The sequence below is a fragment of the Condylostylus longicornis genome, unplaced genomic scaffold, assembly GCF_029603195.1.
Source record: "Condylostylus longicornis isolate FDR11 unplaced genomic scaffold, ASM2960319v2 ptg000084l, whole genome shotgun sequence".
Classification (NCBI taxonomy): domain Eukaryota; kingdom Metazoa; phylum Arthropoda; class Insecta; order Diptera; family Dolichopodidae; genus Condylostylus; species Condylostylus longicornis.
This window is the reverse complement of record NW_026578052.1, coordinates 963378-980290: the sequence shown is the minus strand read 5'-3', so window position 1 is coordinate 980290 and position 16913 is coordinate 963378. Positions and strand designations below refer to the sequence as shown.

The 16913-nt window shown below is 23.5% G+C and overlaps 2 protein-coding genes across 2 annotated transcripts; both read right to left on the bottom strand.

Annotated features, from left to right (window-relative positions):
- Positions 1–219: 219 nt before the first annotated feature.
- On the bottom strand, positions 220–5643 carry LOC129613580 (uncharacterized). Its single transcript, XM_055527710.1, has 8 exons — positions 5635–5643; positions 5387–5522; positions 1749–1957; positions 1473–1677; positions 1236–1358; positions 821–971; positions 648–754; positions 220–563 (listed from the first exon to the last, which is right to left on the bottom strand). Exons 1-8 carry the CDS (start codon positions 5641–5643, stop codon positions 268–270), a joined length of 1236 nt encoding a protein of 411 aa, XP_055383685.1. The 3' UTR covers positions 220–267.
- A 2271-nt stretch (positions 5644–7914) lies between these two features.
- LOC129613535 (protein sine oculis) lies at positions 7915–15387 on the bottom strand. The gene is made up of 5 exons (XM_055527642.1): positions 15146–15387; positions 11910–12484; positions 11710–11822; positions 10534–10938; positions 7915–8163 (listed from the first exon to the last, which is right to left on the bottom strand). The coding sequence occupies exons 1-5, from the start codon at positions 15285–15287 to the stop codon at positions 8058–8060; spliced, it is 1341 nt and encodes a 446-aa protein (XP_055383617.1). The 5' UTR covers positions 15288–15387; the 3' UTR covers positions 7915–8057.
- Positions 15388–16913: the final 1526 nt, after the last annotated feature.

Sequence of the window (16913 nt, the reverse complement as noted above, 5' to 3'; positions counted from 1 at the left end):
TTTTTGAAATTTTTTCTCAATTGGATCTATTAAATTTAATGTGAGTATGAATTTTGATTTATAAGAAAAAACTTGTTAAAAAACTTCATCATTTTTATTTTAGTTTCAAAAATACAAGGTTTTCTAAAAAAATTGAATAATTTTAATAATTTATAAAGCTTATCGAATGTTTTTTTTTTACACAATGTACAAATTTGTAAAATTTATATTATCATTAGATCAATCAATCTTATTTTATTTTACTAAATTAGTTAAAATATTTTGTATTTACTGCAATATGAAACTATAAAAATTTTTAAATATTAATGGAACAGTTTCATCAGATATGAAATTTCTTTCAGGTTTGCTAGACTTAAAAATATTTACTGATGGAGGCTGTATTATATTAATCGTCCGATTGGAGTAATTTAAGAATCTTTTTAAATCTAAAGGTGACTCATAATGTGTATATGAAGTAATTACGATTGGACAAAATGCTTTTGCTGCTTCTTTAATTGTTAATGGCCATGTATCCATATCTTGGAATCCAGTTGACCTATGTAGTCCAGGATTGTAAAATGATACTAAAAAAAAGAACGAAAAATTAAATAGTAAGTAAACAATTTAATGTTAGAAACTCAAACAGATAAGTATTGCGATTCTCTTACTCAAATTAGGTTTAGTATATGATTTTTCTGCACAAAATTCATGATATAACATTTTCTCAAACTGAAGTGTAACTGTCCGATTACTTTTCTTACATAATTTACATAATCTAAATACAAAATAAATAAGTACATATAGATGTTCATATAAATTTATGTATTAGGTAGGTACTTACTGTAGTTTGACTAAATTATTTGAAAACTGATGTTTATAATTAAGTTCCGGTCCTACGAATTGCAGTGTGAGATGTTTTAAATTTGGTAGAAGATGTAGAAAAAATGATTCCCATTTATTTAACAAATCAAGCTCAAATTCAATTTCGGCACCTATACGACGTATGAGAACAAAATTATTGGAGGCAAAATATTGTAACTATTCAAAATATAAATAAGAAACAATACGTGATATTAGATTAAAAATATTAAATAGGTTAAAATTAAGAATTAAAGTCGATACAATTTTCCTAGAAAGGCGGTCTTTAGTTATAAACTAAGTTATACCTATAAAAAAAACAAAATTTTTTCCGAATTTGAAATCAACCAATACTAGCGAGGATTACAAACAAGAAACCAAAAATTAAAATAATTTACCTATAATATGAATAACTAATTCTTCTTGATTTAGTTTTGTCGTCAATTTTAATGCATACCATGAAGTTAAAGGTCCAGATGCTGCTAAAGTAAGCATTGAATTTGAAGTTTCTTCAATGATATCTAAAAATAATCATATTTTTAACTTAAAGAATTTTAAGTTCGAATTTTAGTGCAATCTGTTTATTTTGTAACCCAGTTTTCTAATAACACATTTTATGTATAATTAGTTCTTACCTAAATTTAAAGCTTTAAATATTTTTCCCATTGTTGGATTTGAAAATTTGCTTTCATTTTCGCTTAATATTTTTGTTGGAAATTTAGGTACGATTATCCCGTTTTTTTCTTGAACAATATGAATTTTTTTCAATAGGGAATAAAAATTACACCATATAAAATGAGATTTGTTAAAATGTTCTAGTTTGCTTCTACAAAATGCAATCTAACAAAAATATACAATAATTAAATTTATTTGCTGATTAAATGATTTCTTAATTATATGTATGAACTTACTTCTCCGCAATAATCACAATTTTTTAAGTTTTCATTTCGGCACTCCCTGCATTTATTGGCTCCACATAATTTAGGGAATAAAATTGCTTCTTTTTCATAAGGTGTTATTTGATTATTAAGCATTGCTTGACACATATTTAGTGTAACTACGCGATATGTTCGAAATTCATCATATGTTAAATTTGATGTACCACTATATAAATGTCCTCCTAAAATAAAAATGGAAAAGGAAAAGTTCTGTGAATAAAATTCTATGTTTAAGATTACAAAGGATATGGAAATTTGTATGAAGCATCAATATTTACTGGTATTAAGGTAAATAATAAGCAGCACTTTTTTGATAAAACTTTCAACTGAAAAAATAAGGTTCGAAATTATTCTTTCGCGTATATCTTATAGCTTACTAAAGTTACGTCAACTGTTTGGCTATTGCATGCATTGCCTATTGCATATCATATAACTGATCTAATTTTCAAAAAATCACTTTTTGAATGAAATTGAATCTTTAGTGCAGTAGTTCTTGTATGTAACAATTTCGTAAAACAATGATGAAATACCGGAAATTTGTACAATAATGTATATTTTCGGTGCTTCTGGAAATGTGCAATTAAACAGGTTTTAGAATTTGCTGAACATTTCAGAAATTGCAAAAAATATGATTATATGTATAATATAATTTTGAAGGGATTGAAAACTTAATCCAACTATCTACATATTCATATGTTCTGTTTGTCCTCTAATAAATTCAATATTAGAGCATGCTAAAACATATTTGGGTAAATTTAACCGTGTATGTTTCTCCTACGCATTAATTTCTTTTATAAGAACGAATAAAACACAATAAATTCTTCATGTTTAATATTCTTATAAAATGAACAAAAAAAAAAAAATAAAGACATCGCATCGCACTCATTTCAAAAATAATGTTTTCTTAGACTTATTAAATTGGTATTTGATTTTATTTCAAATATTTTACAAATAGTATAAGATAAAAATCTGTTCTTCTTTCAAATAAATTTTTTCTAATTTAATTTTCTGCGGTTTTTTTGTTTTGTTTTCGTTAATAAATTAAATTTTATTGAACATTTTTCTTTAGACATTTTTTTCGCCAATTAGATTTTCATTCATTATTCTTAAAGCATATAAGACTCATATTTGTTTTGTTTTTTTCTTTTAGCTTTGACCATGCAAACAAAAATTTGTCATTTTGGGGTAACATGGAACTGTATTCATATAGCATAATTTGCAATATACTTAATATTTTGAGACCATCAAAAATTTTTATTCGAATTTCTATACTCTGCTTGCCGGTTCCGATTTAGAATGGTTAATTTGAAGGAATTGAAATCATCGAATGTCGCGTGGTTATTAATTTTTGAATATGTATAATTCATTAATAAAAATGGTTTAAGCTAAAATATTAATGCATTTAGGTTTCAAATTTGATTATAAAAAAACACATGTCTATTTATGTTATACCCGTAATGATAATGATCATATATCGTCAGAGAAAAATTGATATAAAATTATTTGGCGATAAGCCAATAATTTGCATCGAATTGAATGCGATATTCAGAATATATACGCATATTTTATATATGTATATTTGTATATAAAATAAGAAGAAAATATCCCAACTTTTCTTAAATATATTTCTTTTTAAATTGAAATAAACATAGAGCAACGACATAATAAATTCAATTTTCAGCATCTAGACAAAATTCTATATTTATATACATTGAACATTTTAAAATTTAAATATTAAATAATATATTTTAAGTGAATTATAAAATGCCTATGTAATAATTTTGTTTTTTTATATTTAAGTTTTGCAAAAATAATTTTGTGTACACTAATCTTTGTGGAATAATTATAAAATATGGTAGTATAATAATTGTAATCTAAGTTACATTTTCATAATTCCAAAATCATGAGGATTAAGAGAATTTTGTATTCTATATTTATATTCTATGACTAAAATTATATTAGGAATTTAATCTCTTTATTAAGTTATTACTATTTTATTTTTGTTATTACATTTAACGAATTAAAAGTACTATAATAATGCGTAGCATATTTATTAATAATCTTACGTTCATTAGCAATTTTCAAAGATGCTGTTACTGGCTATAGTTTTGATATTTTAAAGATACTGCTTTGCAGTCTAAGAAATTCTTTTTGAACATAATACACAGTAATCAAGTACATATTAAAGTTTGACTGCATTTTAATTAACACAAATTGTTTTACGGGATATGCAAATTTTTGTAAAAATTAACACGAGTTTTTAATATATTGCTTATAATGTAAGAACATATACATATTATTATGTATATAACATACACATGTAAGCAAAATGTACAAATTTTAAAAAAAGAATTTTAAATATTTTAAAATTGGAAAAATTTAATTAGTGGAATAGAATATTCGCGCTAAAAAATCATTAACATATTATTTTGGTTTGATTTGAGTTGTGACACATTAATGTGTCGATAATGATTCTGTACATTTTGTATAAGTGATCTTGCATCTGCATTCTATATATGTGCCTATATTAATATGTATTTCAAATCTTGTAACCCATAAAATTAATTGGCCCTCAAGTCTACGGGAAAAACAAGAAATATGTAGTATAAAAGAGGAAAATGAAATTAAAAAATAAGGAAATATAAGTAATGTATTTTAATAAATATAATTTATCTAAATGATATTATGGTTCATTAGGCTTCAAAATGCTCTTGGTAATGGTTTGATATATTGTTTATACAATTTGGTATTTTTTTTTTTTAATTTTTTTTTTCAGAAGAAGATTTATAGGTAAAATAATTAGATATTTTTATTTAATTTTATAATATAAAATTTGATTTATTTATTATTAATATTGACATTGATTTTATTCATATTTATGTATACACATACATATGTACACATTTAATAAACGTGTATATTGATTTTTGAAATAAAAAATTGTTATTTTGGAATTGTTATGCATTTGAATTGCATTTGAAATTTTAGAAAATTTTAGAACAGGATCTGAATTGTCGCAAAATTCTATTTCCTTTTTTTTATTTGAAAAAATAATACAAAATAATTAATAATTTAAGTCTTACATTTCTTTAGGGACACAAATCAAAATTATATTTGTTTTTGCATTGAAGTCAAGTTGTAGGCTATTTTGATATTTAGAAAATTATGACTAAAAAGTGTATTTAATTTGCCTGAAATTCATGATATTTTATTGTTAAGTTTAAATGTATATATTTAAAAAATAAGAGAAATCTACACATCTAACCAGTTATAAAAATTTAAGTTCAAAATTTAATGCAAATTTTTGAATACACTTTTTCGTAATTTTTATTTACACAATATTCAGTAGAGCATTGCATTTTTTTAATGGAAACTCTAAAATTATGGAATTTGTGCCGGTTTATAAAGATATTTAGGCTAAATCATATGGCAAAATATGTAACATTGAGCGTATACCTTCTGTACTTGCATAATTTATTCAGCAATTCAAATTGTATATCAGCTGAAGAGATTAGTTGACATTAGATCTGCATTTTTGTATACGCATAGATTATTGATTTCCTGTATAATCATTGTAATTACAATATTGTTCACAAATTATTTTCCATTACCTCTTTTATTAGCAATTTCTTGTATAACATCACAGAATTCTTGGTGTTCATAATCAGCTTTAGCATGCTCCTTTGAGCAATAATATATTATTTTACATTTATCACAATTAAAATTGATTGGAGTAACGCGACAAAGCTAAAAAGAAAAAAAAAATGTTGAAATTTTTTTCATTAATACTTGTTACATAATTAATCTTTTTTAGATATTTAATAATATTTTATGGGAAAACTTGTTTTATCGTGTGTACCACATACATTACAAACAGATGAAAAATAATATTTTCTTCCTTTAATTGTTGGAATTCCAAGAATAATTTCATTTTTATCATTTTTTTCACATTCAATTGTATTTTTTAATTTTTTATTTAATTTTTCTGTTTTATTAATCTTATTAATTTTCATTTTTGTAAATTAAATTTTTATTTTCTTTTAATTATAAAATTTAAGTTTTCATTAAATTTTTAAATTATTTCAACTAAATCAAAATATTTTAGTTCACAAAATGTATTTTTAATGAATTTTACTATTGTCTTCTTTATACTAAATTATAAAAGTAAAGGAAAAAAAATAATTTGGCATATGGCCATTAAAAATTAATCGAATTAATTATGATGAACCGCGTTCTTTTACTATACGTCCGCAGATAGAAAAGTTTCTTTCTAAATGACACTTGAAATTTGTATTTTTATATTTTGTACATTGAAAAGCCAAAGTAATTTTAAAGAAGGAAAATTTTAAAAGATTCGGAAATTGATGGCATAGTATTAAAATATTTTACGAGGTTTTATTATAATTTATTTAAGATCTAATTCTTTGTCAATTTATTCAGAAATAAATGAAATTCGGATATCAAATATGCAAAATTACTTAATTAGAATATAAAATTTAGCTAAATGGGTGCTGATTTTTGTAATGGTACCTGTTAAATTACAGTTATTTTCATGTCAAAATTAATTTATACGGCATAATTCAGAATTTTCAAAAAAGTCTTAAGGCAATAAGGTAATAAAATTTGTCATGACTAAATTACTTTGGCAATAGGTTTTTGTTCTTTCCCGATCTCCATAGGTATTTTATTAGCACATTATAATGCACAAATTCAGCTTGTATGAATTGTAGTTGCTGAATAATGGATTTCTACAATATTAAATTCAGGATTATGTGTACAAATGTATTTCTCAATATTCTTCAATAAAGAATTTTAGTTCATAAATAAATTCATTATATTCTATAACTGTAAGAAATTTTATAAATTTTTAAATACCTAAATTCCTCTATTCTAAAATTTGGACTCGCTTTTATTTAAATTTTACATTAATTTTTATGTTTTTTTAAAATATACGACGTTTTTTGCAGCGAAATGCTATTGTTATATTAATTGTTGTTCATAAAAGCTTTCTAGCTTTAAAATTTTTAATTTTAGAACAACATAATTTGTCGTTTTTTATTCTTAAATTTATTGTATGAGAAACAGAATTCTATGTTTTGGAAAATAAAAAAAAAAAGAGATTAATTATAAAAAGAAATGTCTTTTCATAATACAGGGAGTGCGTCAAGTAGACAATATGAAAAAATAATAAAAATAAATTTTATTTTAAAATAAACTAAAAAGCTATTAGAACAAATAAATTAATGTGCAGAAATAAAAATTGTTCTAAACATGAAATGCTTAAACTTTTATGCAATGTAAGCTTTAACAAAAAAATATAAAAAAAAGAGCAAATAAACATCAGCTATATTTGGAGATTAACGCTTAGATGCTGTCAGATGCAATGAATTCAGCTTAAGCTTTGAAAACCTTCAATCGTTTATTTATTATTCAGGTTTAATTTTGATTCCCCATTTTCCATCAAAATGCAAATTTGCGTCAATTTGACTTCCCTATTAGTGCTACTTAATTGCTGAATAAAGCAAATCGTAAACGTAGATTGATAATGGGGAAGATGGCCACTTTCGAATTTTTTTTTGTTATATTATATAATAAAAAAAAATTTTAATTTTTTGAATATTATTCAGAAATTTTTCATTATATTTTTTATTTATTATACAATTTTTATTTAATAATTGCACATTCAATTTCTAATTTCAAGTATTTATATTGTATTTGTGTATGAATATTGTATATCCTTTTTCACATAATATTATATATATATATATATATTATTGTATATTAAATTTTAAATTATATACTAATTTTATATGGCTGTACAAGTGTAATAAATCTTGACTACAAAATTGTGGTAATACTGCTCTAATACACAATTCAGCTTATGAGTTGCAATTGCTGAATTGTATATTAGTAGCGTATTGTTACAATTTTGAAATCTGGAAATCTATCTTAATTAATTATTATGTATAACTATGCATTTAATATAATTTTTTCAAATTTCATTTTTCTAAATAACAATTTTAGATTAGATTTTTTTTTTTACAAATTTTTTTAATACCTACTTATTTACATTAAAGAATAAAGTAAAATTAAAGAATAATTAAAAATGAAGTTTAAGTTTTATATAGTGTATATCTATGTATCTTGGTTCAGTTTTTGCGAAACAAATGCGTCTCTTTTTAATTTAAAAAAATAGAGTTGTTAAATTACAATAAAAATTCTTCTAAATTAAACCTACTTTATATACTAATTTGCTTATATTAACTTTAACACATAATAAATTTATTGTGCATTAAAAACAGATTCAGGATAATAACTAGGCGCATTGAACATTCTTGGAAAATTTACATGATCCAGTTGATTCATTGGTAATACTGACATAATGTCCCTGAAAATAATAAACATATAAAATATTTTAGTAAGATTTTTAAAATAAATAGTAAATAAATAAAAAAACAATTAAGTAATATATTTAATGACTTCTAAGTACTACTTAAACTCTAAAGTACTACTAAATAATTCAGCAACTGTAACTCATAAGCTGAATTGTACAAAACTACCATATTGTTGCAATTTTGAAGCCCAAAATTGCTAGAACTTATCATTAGTTTATGTAAGTTTAAAGAGGCCGTTAAATTTTTAAGCAATCTTTTTCGTAGTCAAGGGAGTCGAACTGAATGCCAAATCTTACGTTAGCTTGACTTATTAAGCAATAATATATTGATTGCCGAATAAAGAAAGACGCAGATTCGTATTTATTTAGGTCTTAATCTAGTAATCTAGTCCAGCTAATCGTAAATCTAAAAAAATTAATAAAAATTAACGGGGCTAACTAACATCTACAAAACTGATAGCCCATTTCGTATCATGTAGGAAGGGCCCGTTTTTCTCTCACAATTCCAAATTTTCACTTAACGGTATATGTTTAACACTATTTCTATAAGTTAACTTGAATTTTTTGATTGATTAACGAACAAAACTTGGTAATTTTTTATTGATGGAATGCCCAAAAATGTGTTTTTCTTTTGCAATTTTAAAAATAGAAATATAAAAAAATCAATTTAAAAAAAAAGAGCAAGTATAAACTCCTTTGAATAATTTTTTTTTTTAATTTTAATTTGCTGCCTTTTAAGATTTAAATATGTAGCTCTAAATCCTATAAAATTCCAAGATATACAAGAGAAAAAACAATTGCTTTGTAAACATGTGTACGTAAATAATTAGATGAAATTTGATCCACTTGTGCTCTCACACTTCATAGATCCCTAAAAACAATAGGAGGTCCACGTGCGTGTCGCTCTTTCTGAAATATTATATTCTATGAGAAATGGTATATGGTTTTCATTTGAAAAAGTATTTATAAAGTATGTATACATTTAATGAACATATTTTATATTCTTCTATATACAGTAAAATTTAATTATAAAGAACAGTCAAATTTTTCAAGTTGAAAAAATTAAATGTTATACTGCAAAAACCAATTGTTTACCAATATTGTTGAATAGAATTATTCGAATATATTTTACTGTTTCTCAAACAATGTATAAATAAATAAAAGCTTGCTATTTGTTTCAGCCATGTTGACAGTCCGAATAATAGTGAGCTTGAACATTACTTTAAAGTTATTATATAGTATTTGAAAAAATATTAATGGTATATACAAGAAGAATTTCTCATTTAGGGATCTATCCATTGGTTGAAGAGAGGACCCTTGTAGATTATTTTCTTAAGGGTTGCGACAGTGAAATTTCTTGTTTGCATCGACCATCTAGTATTAACTGCTGTTTTGAAAAATAATATTAATTGTGTATTTGGTGATATTTTGGACGACATATTTAAAAACTGGTGTAAAATATAATTTTGTCATGGCGATTTGAAAATCCCCTGTTATAAACCAGTTTTATCTTATATTTGAAAAGTATTGAATTTTAATATCGTAAAGTTCCTGTATTCCGTGAAGAATTTTAGTAAAATATTTGGCAATTACAACATAAGAATTTTAATTGATTAGGATGTTTTTGCAAATTCTTGTAAATAGGTAACTCTGAAAATAGTGTATGTATGCAGTTTTCCTATCACTGCTGTTGAAATTGAGCTGTAATAATTAAGAAACCGAAAGTTTTAATACTTCTATAAATGAATGACAGCCAGTAACAGCAGCATGACAGTATATTAACATATTTTTTAATATATGTACTTGTTGTTTTATGTTTAGGTCTTATATATTTCCCTAATTTTTCTTTATTTCGAATGGATTTATGAGATTTTATTTTTCGTTTCCCAAACAATATGTTCTGGACCATTTAATTTTCTTAGAAAATAATTTAAATGTTTTATTCATGCTTGTTGTCCAAAAATAGTTGCGTTTCGGTCAACCCAATGTTACTCAATAAATTTTATGATTTTTGTAAAAAAAAACAAAAAAATTTCATAAAAAATTTACAATTGGTAGTTCTTAAGTAAAAAATAAGAAAAAATTAAGAAAAGAACAAGTTGATTTTTTTTACTGTAAAAAAAATGTTAAAAAAGTCACGTTTTGTTCCTAAACATTAAAAATTGCATGGGCCACTACTGAAAAAATGAAGAAATAAAAATTATGGATAAGTAAGGATTTGGCAAAATTAAAAAAAAAAAAGAAAATAGCCGCATTGCGTACAAGAAATTTTTTTGTTATTTCTGTTTTAAAATTTCTAATTTTTATGGAATAAGTAATTAAAATTTTATTTTGTATAATTTTTTTTCATTTTTATGAACTTACGGTCTCTGTTGTGGTGTTCGATCTCTTTGTCGTCGATTCTTAAACCAATTCGATACTTGTGTTAATGTTAAACCAGTTTTTTTTGCTAATGTTTTCTTTTCATCTGGTGTCGGATATCGATTTGTTGTATAACAATCTTTTAAAGCATTTCGACTTCTTTCTTTAAAACAATAAACTGTTTCTTCACCATCCCATATTGTTTTCGGTAATGGATATTTTTTTCTTAATCTATATTTATCAACAGCACCTAATGGTCTACCACGAACTTTTTCTGCTTCTTTATAATGTGCTTTAAACCATAGATTTTGTAATTCTGTATGATATTTCATTGAAAATGTATGTGATTCTAATAAATTGTAAAGTTCATGAAATAAACCACGATGATAAGCAACTATAGCACGAGCTCTGTAAATTTAATTTAGAAAAAAAAAAATATTATTTAAGAGTATAGAGTTATCAAAACAAAATAAACAATATTCGGTATATTTCAAATAAAAATTGAAAAAAAAAAAATGTGCTCATTAAAACTTTGCCTGTCCGTTCGTCTATCGGCTGTTTGTTTTATTTGTTTTTAAGCTATACATTGCTCTACATTCTACATATATAATTTCAAGTCTCAGAATTGACTTGATTTATTTGTTATATATGGTCGGTTTTTGATACATTTTTAAAGAAAATTTTCCCTTATACGGTAACGCTGATAAAACTCTATAGAAATATTGATAAACATTTTATTATGTAAAAACAATTTATATCTTGTCCCCCCTCCTATCGCTCAAATTTTGTAAGCTGTCAATTTTCGGTCAACTCTTTATTTGACACTATAAGCTCTATTAAACTTTTATTAAAGTAAAATATAACAATAATCTCTTTTATGGAATTGTATTGCCATAAAAGCAATATGCGTTAACTATATCAACTGCATATGTTGTAACAGCAATGCAATTCCGGCTATAAAAATTCTTGTTCTAAATTCTCCTAAATTTATGCAAATTTATATAGTAAAAAAAGAGAAATATTTCAATATAACTGACCAATATGTTATATATCTGATTTTATATACTAGTACAAACACTCAATTCAAACTATTCACAGGAAATGTGCTATTTTACAAGCCATAAAAGCGCGATCGGTTACATTTTTTGTTTATTTTGATATTAGCAAACTAATATTTACCTTAAAATACTTTCATTTGTTCTTAATAATTCATTATTTGGTAAACTCCATAAAAATGTAGCTAATTTTTCTACATCACCTTTCTGTTGAAGTGCTTCGCACATGCATTGAACCTGAAATTAAATAAAATTTTAGAACTCATTTGGATTTTTATATTATAATTACCATTTACATATTTATATAACATTGTTTTTACATACCTGATCAGGACTAAACATATTTAAACATTTTCTACCGATATCAAAATTAATTGTTGAGTTTTGTAAATTATTTAAAAATTGATGATTATTTGCTGTTCTATTTGTAATTTCTTGCATAATACTACCAGGTGATTTACAGTTATTATTTATATGATTATTATTAATGACTGATGTATTATTGTTATTATTATTATTATTACTATTATTTTGATTATTTCCATTTAAATTTGTTTGATTATGATTATTATTATCATTTATATCATTTTTAATATCACCAACATAATTAATATGATGTTGATGAATATCTGATGATGATGTTGGACTTGATTTATCAAAATCATTTCCATTAATATCATTTGATTGATGCTGATGTTGGTGATTATGTAGATTATTATTATTATTACTAGTATTGTTGTTATTGTTATTGTTATTATTATTGTTATTGTTTATGTTATGTTGATGATGTTGACTATTAAATTTTCTTTCGAATTCATTATTATTTTCAATATTATTCGAAAATGTTTGAAGTTTTTCAGAAAAAAATAATGTTTTACATGAAATATTTCCTCGATAAACTGAAATGAAATAAAATGTAAAAAGAAAATGTAAAAAAAAAATATATATTTTTAATATTTTTTATTTGATTTGTTTATACAAAAAGCACCTATTAATTTTTTGTACATATATGGTGTAGGATTAATTTCAAATTAAAAGTGCATGTTTACTTTTTGATAGTTTTTTTCTGATTAAGTTCTGCAATATTTTGTATTTACTAAAAGGCTGTTTCAAATAGAGAACTCAGAATTGGAGTGGTTTAAAGCAAAATACAAAATTGTTTGAGATTTTACAATTAATTTGATTACAGGTAGGATAAATTTAGCTGGATTTGAAAGTATAATCACTATATTTATCAGTAGATGAGATATTGATCCGATTTTGGTTAGTATGTTTTTATATTATTAATTCTTTCCAATGATTCTAAAAATTCACAAATCATATGTGTTTGTATATTTGTGTGATTAATCATATATTTTTTAGTTCTAAGGTCTAAGTATATAGATTGTAAGAAAAATTCCTGATTAAAACCTATTTTAAGCAAGTACTTTATATACAAATATCAAAATTTTCAGGTTAAATTCTCGACATGGCCCAGACGTTTGAAGTTCGTCACGAAGATTTGTTATTATTTCAATGTAAGAGATTAATACATTTACAATTCGTGGGGATTATTTGAATCATATTAACTAAAAGATTTTTTCAAATTAAGCTAGACCAGAAATCTCTTGTAACTGATCAGTTAAGGGATGCAACTGTGGCTTCATTTGTTGACGATAAAGCTATATTGGCAGTTGGACCTAATGTTCAAATATATACATAAATATTACAAGAACCAATTAAGTAATAATGCAAGTAAATTGACGAATAAATGGAAAATAAAGCTAAATGAAAGTAAATCTGTACATGTAAATTTCCCAAGCTAAAAACTAGTAAACCACAATTAAATTTGAGTGATATTAGAGTAACCCTCCGAAATAGAACAGTATATCTAGGAATGACTTTGAATTTCAAATCCATAGATTGAAGGAACACGTCAAGAAGCAAAAAATAGAATTAGAAAACAAATATAGAGAAAAGTATTGAATCCTAGGTCGAAGGTCTAAACTGACAATGTACAACAAAGGCAGCTATGGAATGTGCCAAGCAAACATTTGTCAAACAAATTTTATATCAATTTAATTTTTTTATTTTTTTGAAAGAATTTCATATTCTAAAAAATTTGTTTTGCTTATGCAAACTCTCGAAGTACAAACTACACATTTTACTCTTGAAAATCTAATATTTCAAAAATGTACGACAGTGTTCTATAGATGCATGTTAATTGACACCTTTTTTTTTAATTATTTTCAAACTTTATGTTAAAGCGCATTCTTCATAAAATGAATCATAAGTCAATTTCTCTTCTTGTAACCAAAAAATTTTGCAAATTAAATAATTTTTATAATTTATATAATTAAATTACAATAAATGAAAATACTTTAAATATTATAGATTTTCAATATTTTTCTTTAAGACACCTACAATAAAGAAGTGTTCAATTAAAACTTGAAATATAATGCTTCAGTTCAATAAAATTAAAAATATTGAATTTCATTAGACAGTTTTTTTTTCTGATCTAAAAATCCACAATGTTTTCATCATTCCAAATTTTAAAAATCTTTTACTCTTTTATTTTTTAAATTAATTCAATGTTAACACGTTAATTAATGAGTCACTTTTAATTGTATACGTAATTTAAAATAAAAAATGCGTTTTTTCTTTTTAATATTAAAGCTGATTGGCAAAAAAATTTTAAATATAATTGTATAATTTTGGTTTCATAATTGAATTATAATACAATTAATATTAAATAAAATCATTTCGGTAAATATACATTTACACAAATGAAAATTTTTGTTGATTCGAAAATGAACAGTATGTTATTTATTATGAGAACTATAACACGGATTTAGTTATGAATAGAAGAGAGGCTTTATAACTTTACAAAAATGAAAGCCTTAAAATCTTAATTCTTTATAATAGAAATTTAAAGGTTTCTTTTAAGAGATTTTACTTAAATATTTCATATTAGATTACTGTAGGTTTTTATTGCTTATTATAAACTTATAGATCAAATTGTTATCAAATTCATATTAGGCTCATATTTTCTTAAAATTTCATGAAAAAATTCTTTGTATCAGAGTTCACATCTCTTGATAGTACATTGATTATATTTAAGCAAATTATAAGTTACTTAATATTAAATTTTTTCTTGCGTTTAGGAACATATTGTGTTTAAAATTTGAATTCAGTGTCACATTAAATCGAAAATTTTTCTAAAGCGCCTATCGAAGTAAGTGTATGTCCTTACGGACTCAAACAATACAGAATATTGACCAGTTTACTATGCAGAATATGCATTTTTATAACACGTTTTGTATAACTTCAATAAAATCAATCTGATGAGTTGGTTTTTGAGCGACATTATTAAAAAAAGAAATAAGTCTGCACTTTGTGAAGTAAGTACATACGTGTATACTAAAAGTATTTCTCAACTATTATCCCTATGGAGGCAAAGAACACATATTCCATAACAATTTTAATATTTAATATTTAAATTACAAATTATGTATGTTACACTAAATTTGTATAATTTGAATTAGTTAAAAAATTTCATTAAAAATTAATTATTATTTTACCATTATTATTTAAAATAAATGTTTGATTAGCTGTTGAATACGGTGATATTCCTTGATTTATTGATGTTGTATCCGATCCTGTACCACCGGAACTCGTTGAATCTAAATCACCTCCAATAGAAGGTGATAAAGTTGTATCCATTTTATTGATAATAATTTTGATGATTTTTTTTTAAACTTAATTTTATAAATTATTTGATTTTAAATTTTTATTTAAATTATGCAAAATATTTTATTTTTTACTTAGCACTTTATTTCAATTTTAAATACTCAATTAAATATTAATAATGCTTTTAATTTAATTATATGTATAACAGTTTCGATGATTATATGCACAATATTCTTCACACTTATTATTCGAAAAATATTCCTTTTTTGTTTTTTAATTACTCTTATTAAAATTTTGCACAGTTTTATTAAAACACAAAAATACTTAATTATGACCATACAAATTTGTTTATTTTTTAAATAAATTTCAATTTTTTATTAATAAAAAAAAAATGTTAGTGCATTACTGGCGGCGATTTTTTAATGCATATAAATAAATTTCCTTTTGTCTAAACTCAATTGAAATCCGATCAGAACTTTACGGACATTCGATAAGAACTAAATTCGAAAAAAAAAAAATTATGAAGAAAAACCTTGACAAAACAAAAAAAAAAAAAAATGTACTTGCTGTTCTTTTTTTTCTCTTGTTGTTTTTTTTTGTTTTTTTTTTGTTTGACCAATTTGTTTGTTTGTTTATTTTAAAAAATTAATACCTATATATATATATAAATATCTGCATATATGTTTATGTATAATAAAAATTTTGAGTATTATATTATATAGCAACGGTAAGATTTATTTAGGATCATGTGCAGACAATCACACATTCACAAGTCATAGCTCATTATAGCGCCTTACTTTACAACTACAATGAAAGTTCTATTTACATTTTATATTGAAATGCATACTTGCATATAGAAAAAGAAATTGAGTTAATGCGTTTTTGAAATATTGTGAAAAAAACGCTCAATTTGAGTGAAAAAACAGTGCCTTTCTGAAAAATGAAATTAAAATTTTAATATCATTTTTAATTTTTATATAATTATTATTTAAATATTTCTATCAATAATTATTATTTAATAAAAGCACTCAAAAACTCAAAATTCCACTCAAAATACTTGTTTGATTGTATTAGTGCACACTTATGAATTTATTTTATTGCTTTGATATCCTTTTTTATTGCGTGTTTGGGTAAAATTTCACCCAAATGTTTTTATAAATAGAAAGGTGTGTCCTTATTTTTGGTAGCCATTTTTATTTTCTTATTTGAAAATAGATTTTTTTTTATTAATAATTTTATTATTATTATAATTATGTGTATATGCATATAATGTATATAGAAAGAGCACATTTATTTCTCATAAAAGGAGAAAAAAAAAGTTTTCAAGGACTTTTTTAAAAATAATATAAAAAAAGAACAATTTCAAGCATCCGGCAAGGACATTCGTAGCAATTAGATTACATTTTTTTTCTTATCTTAAAGTAATTACAGGATTTAAGTGAATTTTTTCGATATTGTATGTTTAATAGTAAAATCGGTGTCAGCTAGTACATGTGTGTATGTCCCTACATTCGTATATGTATGCATAATTAAGTATCTCATGAGAATAAGGTTTTGAAAATATCAGATTGAAAATAATTTGATTCAAATATTCACAGAATAGAATAATTTGATGTTCAAACTTTTGAAAATAAAATTGATTGAAATATTGTGTAACTC